This window comes from Gymnoscopelus braueri (assembly GCF_963280865.1).
Source record: "Gymnoscopelus braueri genome assembly, chromosome: 23".
NCBI lineage: Eukaryota > Metazoa > Chordata > Actinopteri > Myctophiformes > Myctophidae > Gymnoscopelus > Gymnoscopelus braueri.
In genome coordinates, this window is record NC_137625.1 from 15,745,211 (window position 1) to 15,765,482 (window position 20,272).

At 41.1% G+C, this 20,272-nt stretch overlaps 1 protein-coding gene across 1 annotated transcript; it reads right to left on the minus strand.

Moving 5' to 3' along the window:
• Positions 1 to 2,477: 2,477 nt before the first annotated feature.
• On the minus strand, positions 2,478 to 19,850 carry sult4a1 (sulfotransferase family 4A, member 1; the record flags this gene model as incomplete). The annotated part of the gene is made up of 7 exons (XM_080421453.1): positions 2,478 to 2,590; positions 5,298 to 5,436; positions 7,662 to 7,756; positions 8,475 to 8,601; positions 9,584 to 9,664; positions 9,919 to 10,049; positions 19,682 to 19,850. 7 exons carry the CDS (start codon positions 19,848 to 19,850, stop codon positions 2,478 to 2,480), a joined length of 855 nt encoding a protein of 284 aa, XP_080277579.1.
• Positions 19,851 to 20,272: the final 422 nt, after the last annotated feature.

The window sequence follows — 20,272 nt, forward strand, 5'->3', positions numbered from 1 at the left end:
CACTTCAGTATTTGCAATAAAGGATTTTTATTGTTTTATTGTCTTCTTCTCATGATCTCTGATCTGTGGACTTTTAATTAAGCCAAGATGAGTCCTAACTTTTTTTTGTTCTTTATGTAGACAGAACTAAACTATTTGTTTGTCCTTTTCATGCTTGACAATAAACATTCTAAATGGTTCCAATTTTGCAGTGTTTGTGAATACCACTGGAAATAATCTTGGAGCCAAGCTTTCCCCTGCATATTCCACTGACAAGGTCACCTTATTGCAATTAGTAAATAAATTAAGCCTATATATTGCCTGAAGACACAACTTTATTAATAAAACAACAAGCAAAGCATGTAAAATACAATGCGATATGCGTAGGAAAAAATAAACAAGCATATAAAAACCAAACCATAAAACAATATATCTGTAGAGATGGGCAGTTGAAGCCTTGCCAACAGTTGTAAACAGAGTGACAAGATAGAGAGACGAGAGAGAGAGAGAGAGAGAGAGAGAGAGAGAGAGAGAGAGAGAGAGAGAGAGAGAGAGAGAGAGAGAGAGAGAGAGAACAATGAAAGAATGAGCAGTCATAAAAGTTGAGCAGTGTGACAGGGTTAAGACGTTGTGTGTGACGCATGTCCGTTGAGGACGTTGTTTACATCCACTCAATAAAGACATTCACAAGTGTCCAGCAGGATTGGACTTGGAGGGGTTATGAGGCCTGTAAGTTTGTCTGGGACTTTGTAACAAGAGAGCAATGGAGGAGGAAGAATACGAGGAGGAGGAAGGGGAAAGAAAGTTGCAATAGGCAGTGGTGTAAAGTAACCAAGTACATTTACTGAAGTACTGAGTACAATTTTGAGCAATTTTTTACTTTACTGGAGTATTTCCAATTTTCTGTTACTTCTACTCCACTACACCTCAGAGGCAAATAATATACTTTTACTCCACTACAATTAGACTATTTGAAAACTTTAGATGCTAGTTACTTTGTAGATTTTTATTATTTTGATCAAAACATACATTACACACTTCAGCCCTATATACATTTCTTACTTTTACTTTTGTACTTTAAGTATGTTTTGATGCCAATACTTTTGTACTTTTACTCATGTAAATTTTTTATTCAGAACTTTTACTTGTAATAACAGAGTATTTCTACATTGCAGTATTGATACTTTTACTTAAGTAAAACATTTGAGTACTTCTTCCACCACTGGTAATAGGGGCAAGAAAAATGGGCTCTGGATGACGTTGATGTTCTGCTAGGTGAAAAATGATGCAACTCTCTCCTTATACTGGGTTTTGTAAAGCCCAAGTGATATACTGCATTGTATGATGGCACCTTTCGCCGAAAGCAACTGATTTTCAAGTAACATTTTTGGAGAGCGGCACCGTCATACGGCAACGTATATTTGAGGCTCACAAATGTTGTGTTGAAAGAGTGTCTGTGAGAAGAATACATAGTGTGGCTGATGTAACAAGGTGTTGTAGAATACAGACGATGCTGGTAGTAAGCAAAACTCCTCTCTCTCCTAAAGGAAAACCTCTGAGCTGAAATGTGACAGTTCTTTGGGGTGGATGAGGGGTGGAGGAGGGGGTGGCAGAGACATATTGACCTGAAAAACATGAACCGCTGGAGACGGCAGTGGTGATGTAGGGTTCACTGGGATGGTATGGCTCACGGTCAGCGATGGCAAGCTCATGTGCATGCTCTAGCACACGCACACACACACCCACCACACACACACGCACACAGACGCATGCACTCACAGACACAGCTCACACACAAAAGTCTAGTGACAAGCATTGATGACAAAGACAGCGTAAAATTCGACAGTATCTGAACGATGCGTTATGAGGGGAAATCACCCAAACATTCATCCAACACTTAAGCGGCCATGAGCTAAATCATGTGTTGTACCCCTTAGCGTACTTCTGAGTTGAATTAGGCGTGACAACAAGCGTGCTCTGCACAGGTTTGGCCCCACCACGTAGTACACAGTCACCCACCATGTACTTTCCTGGAGCCACTGCTGCTTATAGGACTTGCTAAAGCGCTCAATATATACAGTACAATACATACACATACGCAGTGGTGGGTACATACTGCGGAGGTAGGGGTTTGAGGGAGGTTTGGTATACAGTAAGTATCGTTTGAGAAAATTTGCAGGAGATTGATAAAGCACAATATTGATTTCTCTCAACTGACCCGTCCATGGGTGTGCGATTACAGTGACTTGCTGACATTGATCCGCATAGACAGAGGCTGCAACTGGTCTGTACTGTAAGTCTTTGTTAATGGTGGCGTCGACGGGCCGAACGTCGATTCTTCCGATTGAGATGTCGATCGACTGATCGTCAGGGCTGTTGGGGGGCCGACAAACGGAGGCGAACGTGTTTGTGTCTGCGGGTCGGTTGGGAAGGGGTGGTTTGGCAGGACGTGTGCGGTATCGACTGTGTTGAGGTCGGTCGGTGGAGTCCATCCCTCCTCACAGGCCAAAGTCAAAGGTCAGGTCAGACTTTCCCATCTTCTGTCTGTACACAGCATCAAACTTGTCATTCATTGACACAGAGAAGATGTCCTTCCACAGACCCACACGACCTGGCAGGGAGAAGCACACACACACACACACACACACACACACACACACACACACACACACGCACACAAGGGGTAGTGAGTTACGATCGGAACGACTCAATGGAAAAAAATCTGAAAATCACCACAAACCTCTGTGTGTGTCTGCATTTCAGTGACTTAATTTTGAATTATTGAAGATAATCCTTGATCATTATGATCCTCTGAAAAGTGTCCTTCCACTGTGCTGGCCTAGTGGTTAGGCCTTGTGATTATCCTATGTCTGGTCAACCCCAAAACATCCAGTGTCTCTATCAACAGCAACCATGTGCCTTATAGAAGTATCGAGGTTTGGGCAAGATCTGAACTCCTACCTGATCACTCACTTGCTTAATGTATTAGGCTACTCTGTCACACGACGATGTCGCTCTCTGAATATAGCTGATCTACAAGCACTGCGTCACAATGCGACACATTTTGAACTTGTAGATCATCTATTTTCGGCGAGTGACATTGTCATACGGCAAAGTATGAATCATACTTCAATTACCATATGGACAAATGTGTTCGCTAAATGCCTGCCTGAGATGTAAAAGTTAATTGTTTCTCACGCAGGCTGACTTATCTGTGACTCACCTCTTATGACATGTACAAGACAGAGCGGGTCTGTCTGGAACTGTCAGCTCTGAGCTGCGTATTAGCTCTATACAAGACCAGAGGGAAGGCTCCCATGCACTAAAAGAAAGGTCACATGAGAAAAACAAATGCAAAACAGGATGAAATTATACAAAAAAAGAAATCATAACAGGGATGAAGTAAGATCAACAAAGAAATTATAATTGATTGACCATGACCATGGTTTTATGTGAAAATTAAAACAAGAAAGAAAAAGGGGATTGGTAAAACAAGAGATGGTCTCCACAGACAAAATACAGATAACATACCACAGGCCTACTTCTGAGATATTGATGTGTAAAACCAGTGTACACTGACATGAGTACTAGTAATCTTTATACATCCCAATCAGCACAAAATTATTTGCGTGTAAATGAGCTTTAAATTCCACAGTAACTCCCACAATTAAACATAAATAGTTGCTGAAACGTCTTTCACCACTCTTATATCCGTATTCTTTAATGAAAACGTACAAATGTTAGAAGTTACAACTCAAAGACAAGAGCAACCAGTTGAAACCCTGAGCTCAGTGGATATTTGAATTAACTAAATCAGTTCAACTATTTGGAGTGAATATGTTTATGATTATGCCACACACACACACACACACACACACACACTACAAACCTACTGGCTCCTGGACTGTACAGTATTTAGCCACATGGTGGTGCTGTTATTATTCTGAGAGTGTTAAAATTGACTTTATCTGCAAGATCTACTGGATGTGATCAATTAATTTAGCAGTGTAAACACAATACACATAAATACACATCATTCTTCTACACTAGCCTACCCCAAACATTACAGTTACCGTAGTTATTATCTATTGTCTCTTACAATACAATCGGCTCATAATCATATTTTATTCAATGGTCTGTTTACCTCAGAATTTATCAGACAGAATTGTCTTACATCCCAGGACGGAGTGATAGATTATTTTCTAACTCATTGAAGCGTTAAAGACAGAGTTAGGCACAATACAGGTTAGAAATCTAGGGCACTGAACATGAGCAGTAATATACAATCTGCACTCAGCAGTATAAAAACGTATGGGTTTATGTATGCGTCTAGGCATGCAGAAAATAAATCACATTCAAGGTTAGAGGTACTCAGGCACACACAGTTCTTGTAAAACCAAACCAGCATCAAGAGTTATAATCAGATAAAGAATTTTGCTCATGGAAAACCACCTCCTCGCCTGAATCTTTAAATGCACTGGGTGAATTTAATTATACGCTGTTTGCTTCTGTCTCAGGGCTCTCGCTCCCTCCCTTTCCTGTCTGTGGTTAGGGTATACAATATTCATTGTCAGTGATCCTGCATATCCTGCATTGTGCTCACTCTTATTTTTAGCCCAGACGATGTACTATATGATAGGAGGATCTGAGGTTTGAATGGGGGCTGGGGCATTTGGACCATATCAACTTACCAGTCAATGTGTTCTGTTCTCTGTACAAAGCATTGTCCTACTAATGGCCCATGGTCATGGTGTGTATAGGTCAATGTCCTATGATAACTCCCATAAACCCAGTGATATCTGTCGCCTCCCTCACTCCCCACCCCCAAAACCAACCCCCAACTGTTGCTTTGTTGAGTTTTGTTGCCATTGACCTTTGCAATTTCTTATCTTTTTTTTCTTTTTTTTAAAGAGCATGTTTGTTTTTCTCTCCATCTCCATGACTCTGGGAGTTGGAGAAGCTTTCTTAGAATGCAACAGGGTGCTATCAACACCCTCAATATGAAAAGAATAGCCAGCACTCCGAAGTCCTTCTGGTACTTTTTAATGAAGGCACAGGCATACGTTTCAGCGTCAAGCCTTCCTCACTGTGTATCTAGGATACACGTGTATCTAGGATACACGCTGAGGAAGGCTTGACACCGAAACGCGTTCTTGTCATATTGTGAGTCTTCTTGAGCCGTGCACCCGGCACATTGTATTTAAATGGGCTGAGTGTGCTCGTTTTGTTTCTGCTGCTATCGATCGACACCCTCTCTTTCTCTCTGTTTTCACTTTGTCTCTTTCTTACGTCTCTCCTCCTCTCTTGCCCCCACTCACCCCTGCAGATGGACAGGGCCTCAGAGCTGCAGCATTGCTCAATAAGCTGGTTACAGCTCTCCACCATGCCCTCCAACTGTGCCTTGTCACAGGAAACACCCAGGAACCTGGCCAGTTGCTCCACCAATGTTCCTAGGTCCTGGAGAGGAGAGGAGAGGAGAGGAGAGGAGAGGAGAGGAGAGGAGAGGAGAGGAGAGGAGAGGAGAGGAGAGGAGAGGAGAGGAGAGGAGAGGAGAGGAGAGGAGAGGAGAGGAGAGGAGGAAAATGAAGTGGAGAGGAGAGAATAGAAGAGAAGGGAAGAGCATTGGAGGTGAGAGCATAGGAAAGGAGGGAAGGGCATGATGAGAGGAGAGGATAAAAGGTAGCATGTAAACAGTGACATGTCCTCATACTGTACATTGCTCTGTAATACTGAGATAGCCGCCACTTCTCCATAAAGAGAGAAGAACACAAATAAAGAACAAAGAGTTCCCTGACTTGATAAGAACAACATGTTCAACTACAGTTGCAACAGTATATCAGGTTAATTGCTCAGAAAGGCCTTTCCTGCCTTGTTGGGCCACAATATTATTTTTATATTCTGCTTTTAAACTTGTATTATAGACAAAACATGATTTATTTCACTGTGTGTGTGTTTAACCATATGTATTTGCCACAGTTCCTCTTTTGAGCCTATTCTATCGGCTCAAAAGAGGAACAAGCTATTAGGTAACTGATACCCTTGACCCACTTATTGGTATAAGAAAACAGTTTTTCTTGAGTGTCTCTTCTTCCTAACATGGACACCTGTCATATGAGGCAAGAGTGTACACAACATCAAACAAACGCCCAAACAAAGCTGTCCTGAGAAATTGGGTGATTTCTAAGAAATGCATAAAGTAGTAGGACATGCATGTGCTTGTAAACACGATAAGGGAAGATATGTAACACGATAAGGTCATGTATGTACTGTACCGTGAAGGGACCTTTGGAAAAGTAAACAGACACATTGATTTGAGCTGTTCTATGGGACTGCTGACGTTTTCCACAGGAACGCCCTACAGAGAGGACTGATAGTTCTGGCTGTCACGTAACTTCTCACGTAACCTCACAGTAAAAAACAGAGTATTATTTAACTGAATGTATAAATGGAACTATGCGGACCCAGATTTTACTGTGCAAGATGCAGGGTTATGCTTGTGGAACTGGGAACAGGCTGTACTTTTTGAGGGACCCAGTTTATTTGTTGTAGTATATGGATAAGTCAGGTGGTGATGGTCAAGGGGTTTACCCGCAGGGAAAGTTTGCTGAGCGTGCACGTTTCCTTTTTTCTATTTTTTAACAACTGTCTTGCCCTGATTGACAAATCATTCAAATAAAATCTAGCCAGAGAAAATGATGAAAGGACCATACGACCTTACGTCATTGTCTATAACTGCTTCAGCCATAATATATATCCTCCTATCCTGAAATGCTACCAAACTTACATGAATAACTGATGGTTGGACATCGCTGTGTGGTTAAGAAGTCATGGACATATGAATTTATGTTCGTAAAGCAATCTTTTCTCCAGGGACTATTTTCCTATACCTACAGTACTGTAGGTATAGAACTGTTTAAACTCCAATCCAGGTGTGAATGTGCATAACAACCAGTGTTGATTTTGACAACACATTTTGATTTAGTTTTAGTCATAGCCTTTTGAATACAATTCCATTTAGTTTTACTCATATTTTAGTTGTCTGAAATGTTTCAGTTTTTATCTAGTTTTAGTCGACTAAATATCATAAGATTATGGTCGGCTAAATCTACAGTTGATTTAGTTGACTAAAATGTATTTTGGCGGTGCCTTGATGGCGTCGCAATGGCTGATTTCACACTTGATTGCATGCTGAAAATAGACGATCTCACAGCGCGGCGCGTTGTGAGCTTGTAGATCTGCTATTTTCAGAGCGCAACAACCGAGCGCAACCAAACATAAAATGACTTGTCTTTTAGTTCTACTGGATCTCTTCTCCACTAGTTCCTCACTAACATATTAGTATAGTTTTTATTTGTTGAAATTGTCAATATATTTAGTCTTAGTTTTAGTCATCATAGCTTAGTTTTTATTTAGTTTTCGTCAGTGAAAAAAGCTAGTAGACGAACATTTTTCGTCTTAGTTTTAGTCGACGAAATCAACACTGACACAACCAATGTACAAATGTCTAATGCAGGGTGTTATTCAGTTAGATAGATAAAGCCCTATCAATGTTAATACTGTATACTGCATATCCATTATGCTGTGCAGTAGATTACCACTGCAAAGGCTTACATGAAGTTATGGGAAAAGATAGGAGGCAATGGGAACAGGGGCTAAGATGTAGCATTGAAATCATCAGTTACCTTGTACATGTCCTCATATTTTAAGAAGAGTACGTTGGAGTCCATACGGTGCTCCCAGAACTCCTGAACATGTTCAAACCAGGAGCCATATCCCACTACGAGAGAGAGAGAGAGAGAGAGAGAGAGAGAGAGAGAGAGAGAGAGAGAGAGAGAGAGAGAGAGAGAGAGAGAGAGAGAGAGAGAGAGAGAGAGAGAGAGAGAGACACACACACACACACACACACAGACAGACAGACAGACAGACAGACAGACAGACAGACAGACAGACAGACAGACAGACAGACAGACAGACAGACAGACAGACAGACAGACAGACAGACAGACAGACAGACAGACAGACAGACAGAGAGTTAGACAAGCAGTAGGGCCATCCTGTAGGGCAGTGGTTCCCAAACTAGTGAAAATAGCCGATCTGCAAGCTCACAACACGTCGACGACGATGCGACGTGTTGTGAGCTTGTAGATCGGCTATTTTCACTCAAGTTTTTTTCCCTCTAATTAATGTTTTTTTTTTTAATTGGATTATTTTGAAAAAAACATTTGGATTTGTTTTAAACTTTTTTTAACCCCCAAAAAAGAATTTAAATTTTTTTTTTTTTAATAATAATAATTAAAAACAAAACGTAGGCAACCAAAAAATACACAGGGTATTTACTCGCGACCCATTCAAATTGGTCCACGACCTGGGAAAACAGTGCTGTATAGGGCCATCCTGACAGAGCAAGGAAGTTCATTGAATGTCACCAGACGAACGGTCATCACATCCTCGTTCTCCATGTCGCCCCATAGGACACCCGTCCCCTCACAACTTACGCTTGTCGTTCATGAAGCGCCGGGCGAACTCCTGAAAGGTTCCGCGGTAGCTCATGGTCCTGAGTGAGCGGTGGAATTGGTAGTAGGACACCACCAGGTCCTTGGGGTTACGTGCCATGTAGATCACCTGGAGGGCAACCACACCCAACACACAACAATATGGTTAGATCACTCAATAATGTCACACGTGTCACGATAGCGATGCAGTCACGGTACAACCTTGCACCTCCGATCAGTGGTGGAAAAAGTACTCAAATGTTTTACTTAAGTAAAAGTATCAATACTGCAATGTAGAAGTAGGACTACTCTGTTACAAGTAAAAGTCCGGAATTCAAAATGTACTTGAGTAAAAGTACAAAAGTATCAAAATGCACTTAAAGTACCAAAAGTAAAAGTACTAAATCTTTTGAAAATAGCAGATCTACAAGCTCACACCTAGGCTATTTTCAAATAGCCTAGGTATAAAATAAGGCTAAAGTGGTTAATGTATGTTTTATAATGTAATCATGTATAACTGCAAAGTAACTACTAACTTAAGTTTTCAAATAATTGTAGTGGAGTAAAAGTAAAAGTATAGACAATTAGAAATACTCCAGTAAAGTAAAACTACCTCAAAATTGTACTTAAGCACAGTACTTGAGTACATGTACTTAGTTGATTGTGAGTTTCATGTTTTCACTTGCACTGTAGGCCACTCATGCTTGTTTATAAGTTAAAAATCAAAATTCACAATGATATTTTCCAAAAACAGCTACAGTACATGGTATCATACTGTGTCTGCCGTGACCCACTCTCAACAAAGCTCAGAAAACCTAATTTTGACAAAGTGCAGAATACAGCATTGATTTCTGTTACACTGTCATAACCTGAAGTATAAATAGCGTCCAACGACATCCCACAGAAAGCTAAAACTTTGCCATATTGGATCACAATGGAAACAAGTCCCCAGGACTTTTTTGTGTTATCCTTTTAGCTCAAATGTCTGACTGTACCTCGTGCTGTTTACATTCTTGTCTAATAAAGTATTCAATCAATCAATCAATCAATCAATCAATCAAATAGCTGAACAAAGCTGTACAGCTAATGTCCCATATTATCCATGAGCTGACCTTAGCTTCTCCGTTGTGCATGGCTGAGGGGAGAAAGCGGTAGGGCAGATGGCTTTTGATCAGACGAGGGGAGGTCAGCTCCTGCAGAGATAGAAGATGATCACCACAGAGAAGCTGATATCTCTCCAGCTGATAACCATATACATTATTTGGTATGTGACATCATTCATGCCTTTCTTGACAACGAGAAGTGCAGTATTTGCTGATGTCTTGTTTGTGTACCGTGTTGCAGGGCTCAGCATGCAGATGAAGTTTCACAGTTGTCTGTGTGATGCTGTGATATGTTTTTTTCCGGCATGCGGCGAGGAATAAATTACACTTAAGAGCAACATTACCTGTATGATCTCTAGGCCAGGCTGGGGATACTCCAGGACAGGCAGCTGTTCATCAATGTTCATGAGGCCAATCTCATCAGGGTCTGCTCCCTGGCTCACAAGATACACCACCTCCTGTAATAGACTGGTACCTATGAGGCGAGACAGAAAGACGGGAAAACAAATTAATAATGATAATAGCTTGAATTTATATAGCGCCTTTCATGAACCCAAGGACGCTTTTATGAGCAACAAAAACAATGAACAACCAACAACCAAACAAAACAACAAACGACTATTTGCCATAAGCCTGAGAGAATGGGTCTTTTCAAGGCAGCCTAAAAAGAGTCCAGTGTTGGAGCATGGTGAATCTCCATTGGAAGAGAGTTCCACAGGGTGGGGGCAGCCACACTGACGGCCCCATTCTGTGGCCAAAAATTCCCCGTTAAATCGGGATAATGGACCTGCGCCGCCCCAATAGGTTATTCTAGCACCTGCTCTACCCGTCACCATTATGCCGACGCCGTTATTTGCACATGGAGGTGTGCCTGTGGGCGTGTTGTTGCTATATCCCCCACATTGAAATTCTCAACCCACACATGGGTACGGCTTGGGGAGGGGAAATAGTGGATTCTAAAAGCACCCGCTGGTTTATAAAATCACCCGTCAAGTGCACACAGACACTACAATGGCTTTGTGCGTTGGACCATGAGCCATGTTGCCAGCCTTGGAGAGAAATAAGCAACCGCAGTCCGCAGGTCTATGAAAACAAAAAGAAGCAACTAGCCACATGAGCACTTCAAACTACTAACTAGAGCTTTCATATCCCCTAAATATTTCAGCCTGGCTCGACTAATAATTGACAAATTAGACCCAGCCCAGCCCGTCAGTCATTTTTCTAAAGAAGCCTTATTTCTCATTAAATATTGGTAATTCGTTAAGAACAGGAGTCATTCTACCCTAACAGTCTATATTTTATTTAAAAAACAGCTTGGAGCAAATAGGGCTATATAAATATATACACTTCCCCATAACCATTTTAAAAATGATTATGGTTATTCTATGAAATATATGTTTCATAGAATAACCGTAATCATTTTTGCAATGGAGAAATCACATCCAATATACCTTCTGGCCGCTGCCTGTGCTTTCATTTGAAGAAGTAATCCAACATTTACTTTGAGGTGAAAAAGACATGAAGAAAGCTCTGAAGATCCATTATTTATGTCATGTTATGGTTTAAACTTTAAAGGGGGCTCTCTACTGCTGCGTCATGACAAGACAGTGATTGATTTGACCTAGGCTACTTTAGCGTTGCGCTGCCCTGTTGATTAATTATTTGGCATCAGCTGTGTAGGAATATATAACTATTTTAAATGGCTTTCATATACTCTTGGGGATCTGACTAATATGACAAGTTGCTTATTGTGAACACAATAGCCTACGCTACAAATTAATTAATATGTGAATTTATTTGGATGTAAAAAAAACGTAGACCCAGCTCAGCCGGTGCCGACGGGCCGGGTCGGGTCCCGTTGGGTTTGGGCTAAAATCTTAAGCACTTACATTTTTTATAAGATGATCGGATCATAGTGTGATTTTCATTTTGGCTGCTGTCTCATTAAACCCATGCTGCGGGACGTGCGGGTGAATATTATATTATAGCCTATATTATATATATTAGCCTGCTATATTATTATTATATTCCCCGCGTAAACGCTACGTTCATGACCCCCCAAAATAACCATATTTGAACTGGGGACCCCCCCATTTTGTTTGACTCGGTTCCACAGATAAATATTGTGAAAATAGCAGATCTACAAGCTCGCCAGGCGTTGGGTGCTCCATTGTGGTCTCGACCCACAGGTTGAGAACCACTGCATTAAAAGCTCCAAGCAAGTTACATGTCTAGTAGGCTATGTTGTTGACCACGTAATGTAATGTTTTTGGTTTAGTGATAGGCTACTCCGTGGCGCGCGCGCGCCTCATTGTATGCTGTCCAAAATAACAGATCTGTAAGCTGTCGACACGACATGATGCAGCGCCGTTGATAGCTTGTATGTCTGTTATTTTGGGTATGTAGGCGACGCACATACGCATCGCAGCAATGTGTCTGGGTTTGAGAGGCTTTGATTGATGTAAACTTAAAGTTTAGCTCTGTTCGGGATTACTGAACAAAGGTGGATGATGAAAGATAACGGGGACAATATGGATGTAAGTTAACTTTAACTGCGTCACTTCAGAGGAAACTATGGAGCAACTTCAGAGATGTTTACACACCCCTGGAATCCATTAGAATGATGGAAATAGAACAATACAGCCAACGTGAGTACATAGGCTATAGACCTTTCCTAAAACTGTCCAATTTATTATACCCATGTGCTACTGTTTGTCTGTGTACCACGTAGGAGCGTTGTCGCAACATGATGTAATTAATTATTTGGGAGCAGCCAGTGTGTACCAATAGTATACATATTTTAAATGGCTTTCATATACTATTCCGGATCTGACTAATATGACAAGCTTATTGTGAACACAATAGGCTACAAATTAATATAAAAATGTATTTGGATAAAATTAAAAAAAAAGAAGGAAAACAAGCCCAATGTGGCTTATAATAATCAGACCAGGCAACAGTGCAGACAGGTAGATAGGCTAGAGCATATATTGGATCGGGATGACGGCTAGCGCAGTCTTCTCTTAAAGGCAATGGCTTCTGGCACGGTGATTGGTTTTTATCATTGTAACGCCCAAACCACACCTATGCATAATGTAACGGGTAGCTCAGGTGTTTGGCGGGTGAGGGGGGTGTCATAGAATACCGAATTTTGCGGGGAAACGCCTCTTGCCTAGTCCGAAATCCCTAATTAGTGGTTTGTTCAAATGTCCCTGGGAATAGGGCCCAGAATGCTCTGTCCCTAAAGGTTCGCTTGCTTGTTTGGGGGATAGAGAGGAGGTCCAAGTCTGTGGACCGCAGGTTCCGTGACATAGTACGTTTATGGAGGAGGCCTGAGAGGTACTGTGGAGCCAGGGCTTTGAGACATGTAGGTGAGATGCAGTGGTGGAAAGTAACTAAGTGCATTTACTTAAGTACTGTACTGTACTATTTTGAGGTATTTATACTTTACTTGAGTATTTCCAATTTCCAGTACTTTTACTTCTACTCCACTACATCTCAGAGGCAAATATTGTACTTTTACTCCACTACAATTATTTGAAAACTTTAGTTACTAGTTACTTTGTAGATTTTGATTATTATTACAAAACATACATTAACCACTTCAGCTATTTTCAAATGGTCGATATACAGTAGTATATTGACCATTTGAAAATAGCCGATCTACAAGCTCACAATGCGTCGCCATGCATTATCCTGAATACGATGTCAGGAAGTAAAATGCGGTTAAAATTCTTAATTGAGGCACATTTATTTTGATGCTGCATTGTGCATTTCAATTCGGTTTGATTTTATACTCAGTCAAACTCTCTGCTGTTTTCATATGTTCCTTATTTCCTAGTTTCAATTTGTGTTTTACTTTTCAATTGTGTTCCTTTCATTTTGAAGTGATGTTGTATTCCTTGTTTCTTAGTATAGTTTTTCTTTACACTTGTGTACATTTTATTTTGTAGTATGGTTCATAGTGTTTCCTGTTTTCATTAGTTATCTATACCTGTCTTGTCTAATCAGTCCTGTGATTTGCCAGTGTTTCCACCTGTGTCCTCTTAGTTCCCCAGACCCCAGACTATCCCAGTGTTGATTGTCAGTTGTGTTCACCTGTGTCTAGTTAGTCCTTGTCTATTTATATGCCCTTGTGTTTGCATAAAATGTGTCAGTTTAAAAATAAATGTCACAGTGCCTTGTGTGTGCCTGTGTTTGTTCCATCCTGTTTTTAGTTCAGTGGTTCTCCACCTATGGGTCGTGACCCCCAGGTCGGTCCCCGCATGATTTTGGGGGGGGTCCTCAAATGACAGTTGAGTGACAATTTAAGGAATTTAAGACCTTTTTACTACTTCAAAAAAAGAAGGAAAAAATACCATTACTGCATCAAAAGTAATCAACAAACTATAGCCTACTATAAAAACTGGTCAAACATTGGCCAAATTGTCAAATAATATAAGAAATTGTGAAAGTAGCCAATCTACAAGCTTGTAGATCGGCTATTTTAATTTAATATTCTAATTCTAATGGAACTCCTACAATTCCAAGCGATTATCAGGGTGGGGGGTCGGCCTGAAAAGGTTGAGAACCATTGCTTTAGTTAATAAACCCCTTGTATTTGATCTGCCCTGCCTCTACCCTAGCTGTAGTATATAACCCTCGTAGACGTATTTATGATTCTGACGTTTTCAATCTACGAGAGTTGTAGGGTTCACGCCCCATGGAGACCTGGACTTTCTGCACTATGCCCCGCTAAGTACTCCAAACGTGTCCAAATTGAAAATAAAGGTGCTTACCTCAAAGCCCCAAATGTTAACTACTTCTACGGGGTATTAGTTTAATGTAATAATCCATATATTTCAATAAAGAAGTGTTTTAATGCCGTCTGTGGCCGATTCTGTCGGAAGTTCCCAATGGGCGGTAGTGACGGGAAGTGAGGGGGCGCATCCGGTGAAACCCGGAATTACACTAAATGTAAACAGGAAGTAAACGAGGGTGAAAAAATGGCGTTCGGCCACAGACGGCATTAAAACACTTCTTTGTTGAAAGATATGGATTATTACATTAAACTACTACCCCGTAGAAGTAGTTAACATTTGGGGCTTTGAGGTAAGCAGCTTTATTTTCAATTTGTACACGTTTGGAGTACTTTGCAGGGCATAGTGCAGAAAGTCCAGGTCTCCATGGGGCGTGAACCCTACAACTCTCGTAGATTGAAAACGTCAGAATCATAAATACGTCTACGAGGGTTGTATACTACAGCTACCTCTACCCCATCCTCTGCCTCTGTCCTTAACTTGGGTCCTACACCTCCCTGTCTCGAACCGTGACACAAACACTTTATATCTACCAGTAAGCTCCCTTTCACCCTCTGAGAGAGCATTTGATCTCTACATTGGCACATTCTGCTGTGTTTCTGGCTTCATATCTGCACTGGAAACACTGGAGACCAAGATGCAAGCCAGCATATTATTTACATGTGAACTCAGCCAGTAGTACATTACAGCGTAGTACTGCATGTAAGAGGATAGTACCCGTGTTACTAGAAAGCTAAAATGGATTCTGTTACATGGTTACATTGTGTGTGTGTGCGAGTGCGTGTGCGTGTGCGTGTGCGTGTACGTGTACGTGTACGTGTACGTGTACGTGTACGTGTACGTGTACGTGTACTTGTGTGTGTGTGTGTGTGTGTGTGTGTGTGGGGGGGGGTCATCAGTTTGTGTTAAATGGTATTCATTATCACTTGGAGGTAATCACAAAAATCGTGCACAGCTTGTACCTCAGGCAAGATGTATTCACCTCTGCATTGAGGCCAGCGATTAAACCTGCAGCTGCTGACGGGTGCAGTAGCTCAGGGCCAGACTGTGTGCGTGTTTATGTGTGCGTGTGCGTGCGTACGTGCACGTGTTCGCATTCATCTGTGCATACATGCATGTAATACATGGTGTGTTTTGTCAACAGACTGCGTGACCACTGTGTGTGTGTGTGTGTGTGTGTGTGTGTGTGTGTGTGTGTGTGTGTGTGTGTGTGTGTGTGTGTGTGTGTGTGTGTGTGTGTGTGTGTGTGTGTGTGTGTGTGTGTGTGTGTGTGTGTGGCTGACTATGTGTGTGTGTGTGTGTGTGTGTGTGAGAGTGTCCTTCATTATATAGGATATTTTGCCAGCATATGGCAGGGTCGTACTGCATAGAGAGATGATTGAGTGTATAGCTCATGGCAACACACTCAGTTGTCATAACCGTGCTGTCATCATAGTCTTGTGAACATGCACCTCTACACCACACCTCTCTGGCTGTCTCTGTTCCTCAGACAGACCTGTTCAAATCGACTTCCATTTCTCATAAATCTTAATAAGGAAGCCTTAGTCGGTTGCATGAATCTTTAATGAGTCTTACTTAACATGTGTTGCTATTTTAAGGAAGAAGCATCATTTGCCATGCATCCCTGAATGATCCCAATTGGCCACGGTTGGCATTCCTGAGCCAATGGGATTGCAGCTCTACAGTGTCCCCTCCATGTGGACTGCCATGTGTTCTCTTTTACTCTGTGTCACTTGGCAACAGAGTGACACTCTCGGATGTCTGATGCTGAACTTCGGCCGAAAAGAGCATCCATGTCCTTGTTCGTCCATGTTCAGATCAAACATTTCGACATTTTTCTCTATAAACTAAATAAACCAAATGTTACCATGTTAGACTTCTGCAAAACAATATCTCCCCAACCAAAAACATACATATATGTATTTAGAAATTCACACAAAGACCTTGGTCTTTGTGATTGCAATATTAATATTGAGATCATACCCCAATCAACCACTAAGCAAAGATTTCCAAAAACATTTAGCTTGTGCTAAACCTCTCTGGATGGAGCGAAAAATTTGAACATGCCAGCAAAACGTCAGTGCTTACAGCACCAAATCTTAAACTGCTATGGTTTACTACTACTACACACAAGAGAAGCTGGCTCTACACTTTACTCCCAGTATCATATAACAGAAAAGCTGCTGTGCACAAGCCCACACAACATAGTGGGTATTATGGTGCTAATAGTGTTAGCACAATGAGATCTATAGTAAACACCTGCCAGTGTTGGAAGGTTAAATACTATTAAATGTAGGCTTATTTCTGCTTTAATAAGCTATATACCCCATGGCCACTATAGGAGAATGCAGCATTGGGTCCTGTAGGTTTATAATCTCTCACTGATGATCTCACGTAACCCAGATTCTGCACAAACATGGGGTCAAATTCGTTCTACTGCTATGCCACCAAAATGTGGAATGCCCTTCCAACAAACATAAAAAAGTGTAACTCCTTCCTGAAACCAGAAATTACCCCCCCCCCCCTCATGTTTACTGTACAAATACGTTCATTGCTACTAATGTTGATTATGTCTTGTTTATTATTGTATATTATTGTATGTCTTCAAATGTGTTGATGAATTGAATACGCTGGACCACAATGGAGGCAAGCCCCTATGGCTTTTTGTGTTATCCTTTTAACAATCATTGTAAAATGAAAAAAAGTACCTCTGTACTATTTTCAAACTGTTAATAAAGTATTCAATCAATCAATCAATCAATCAATCAATCAATCAATCAATCAATCAATCAATCAATCAATCAATAAAGCAATCTTAATATGCTCCATAATTACCTGATATCTTCCATTTTTCTAGTAATTACCAGACAGGGTCTCAGGTTCTTGAGGTCCCTTAAGTTAACACCAAAGCTGGGAAACACTGCTTTTTGTACTCCTCGATTATGGAATGAGTTTTAAGAGACTTTCAAACTGGATACCTTATATCCCAAACTGTCGTAAAGCAAGGAATTTGAAGTTGAGGCCTGGGTATGTTTGAAATAATTTGGCCACAAATGTATGTATGTATATGTATATGTATATGTATATATATGTATAGGTATAGGTATAGGTATAGGTATAGGTATAGGTATAGGTATATGTATATAGATAGATAGATCGATAGATAGATGTTACGTGTATAATTTGTAAAGGTATAGGCTAATATAACAGTCTGTCATCTCACATTTTATGATCAAAGCAGTAAACATGTCTGTGTGTCTACTCAGCTGCATGCCCTTTCATTCAAGTGGATGCAGCAGCCCCCCCCCCCAACAAGCCGCTTCTCCTTTAAATTGCACCTCGGGTTTTTATTATAATAGCAGTGAATGAAAGATATATACATACATAATAACGGGGAACACGTTTTCTAGCTTAATTTAGTTTCTCACCTATTCGTCACATGACCAGACCCAGACCCAACCCATGACACGTGACGTACAATCAATCAGTGCGTGCGCATGTCCTGCATGGTGCACCGCAAACGTCTGCTGCTGCTGCTCAATAGCCTATGTTGCATGTAAACACAAAGTTCATTCTCTTTAAAGAGCATGGCGGTTTGGCCAGATCTGATTCTGATAACCATTGAGTCCAGGAAGTATGCAGGATAATTATAATAGGCTAAGCATACCGATTTGGTAACAGGATAGGTGGGCACTAGGGACATCTGGGCACCTCGATGTAAAATTAGCTATTTTGTCCAAAATGGTAAAAAAATATATATATATCTGAAAAATTGTAATTAAAGTAAAGTAGGACGTGAACATCCTTAAACATTCGACAATTAAGGTCTAATATTTCTATAATTGCTACAAATTGCTACAAAACCTGTATAACCAGTCATTCTGGGGCATAAACAAGAAGTTGAAGGATACATTTAAGTCTGATAATGATGTACGTGCATGTTCACATCATGTAAACTTTACATTACTTAAAGGGATACTTCACTTTCGGGCCGGGGAAACATTTAAAAAATATATTAAAAATAAATGAAAAAAGTAATGGAAAATTCATGGCCCCCTCACGCATTAGAGTGTCCTACTAATGTGTGAGGGGGCCTTTATTTTGCCATAACTTCTTTCATTTTTTTTAAATATATATTTTTAATGTTTATTTTATGTGAAAGTGAAGTATCCCTTTAAGACCATTTTTCAGACATTCAATTTTTTAACATTTTGGACAAAATAACCAATTTTACATCGAGGTGCCCAGATGTCCCTAGTGCCCACCTATCCTGTAGCCATCGATTCTAGTCCTGTTGTTGACATTAGTCTGTTTTTGCGACGGAACTCGGGCCACTTCTTAGCTGAGGCAGGCCTGCAACATATGGCTACAAATGTATAGCCTCTATCTATAAGTCCACACAATGTAACAATTTCAAACAACTGGGAATTTCTAATCAGGACATTGTAATGTGTGCTGTAGCTTGGGTAGTGAAAACTAGCCTATAATATATACCTAGGATATAAGTAGCTATTCGTAGCTCTGGTCCATAGCGCCAGAAGGAGTTCTCCTTAACGCTATGTTACGTTCAACCGTTGCCCGCACACACCCGGTAGCGCAGGCTGCGCAGGTTCTCGTCTGTAGTAAAAATAATAAATACACTTTTGCTAATCACCAAAAATAAGACGGTGTTAAAATTTTGAAAGCCTACTTTCCCTAGTGGGACCACTCGGAGCCCCCCACCTCACGTCTAAAATACACTTTTTGACCAGAAAAGAAAAATAATCAACCGGATGGAATTTTGTTTTAGTTATTCCACTGCGCCCTCTACAGATCTGGTCGATAAAAAAATTCCATTGACCAGATCTGTAGGGGGCGCAGTGAAATAACTAAAACATGTTTCCATTTTCTTTTCTGTCCAAAAAGTGTATTTTAGACATGAGGTGGGGGGCTCCGAGTGTTCCCACTAAGGAAAGTAGACTTTCAACATCTTAAAACCGTCTTTGTTTTGGTGAGTAGCAAAAGTGTATATATTTGTTTTACTAAAGACGACAGCCTGCGCTACCAGGGGTGTGCGGACAACGGCTGAAAAGTAACATAACGTTCAAGGAGAACTCCTTCTGACGCTATGGACCAGAGCTATTCTGTTCTTTTCCATCTTCCTCCATGCATCTAGCTTTTGCATCGATAACGCCGCTGCTGCACACTTTAAATGCGTGCAGCGTGTGTGTGTGTGTGTGTGTGTGTGTGTGTGTGTGTGTGTGTGTGTGTGTGTGTGTGTGTGTGTGTGTGTGTGTGTGTGTGTGTGTGTGTGTGTGCGTTCATATACCTGACTTGGGATAGGTGACGATCCATATGTCACTACTTCTGAGGGAGAAGTTGGCGATGTCCTCCATCTTCCCCCTGCAGAAGGGTGGCAGCCGCACTCCATCGAACTCGAAGTATTTGCTCTCAAACTCGATCGGCGTGCTTGGCGTGTCCGCCTCGCTCTCGGCCATCCTCAACAAAACGAACACCCGACCCCAAAAGATGTCTGAAATCAAATAGGAGCTTTAGCATAAAGATTCTTTCAACGCCGATGCCCTTTTTTGCTTGGGATGTTTTTGCCTTGCTTTTTTTTTTTGACGCTATATTATGGGCTCGGGAACGATTTGACCTTCAGCCAATCGCGTAGGAGAGAAGTGATGTCATTCTAACGCGCGCCCCCCTCAGCCTCAGCATCAGGACCACTCTCATGCATGGAGCTGGAGGACGCGCGTCCCCCGTGCTCTGTGTGAAGAGGGATGCTTTTTTTAACCACTTAAACCCCAGCATCTATATTGTGGGGAAAGCTTCCGCTGAAAATAGCAGATCGACAATAAGCTCACAAGCTTGTCGATCGGTTATTTTAACCAAAAGCTTTCTCCACAATAACAGGAAA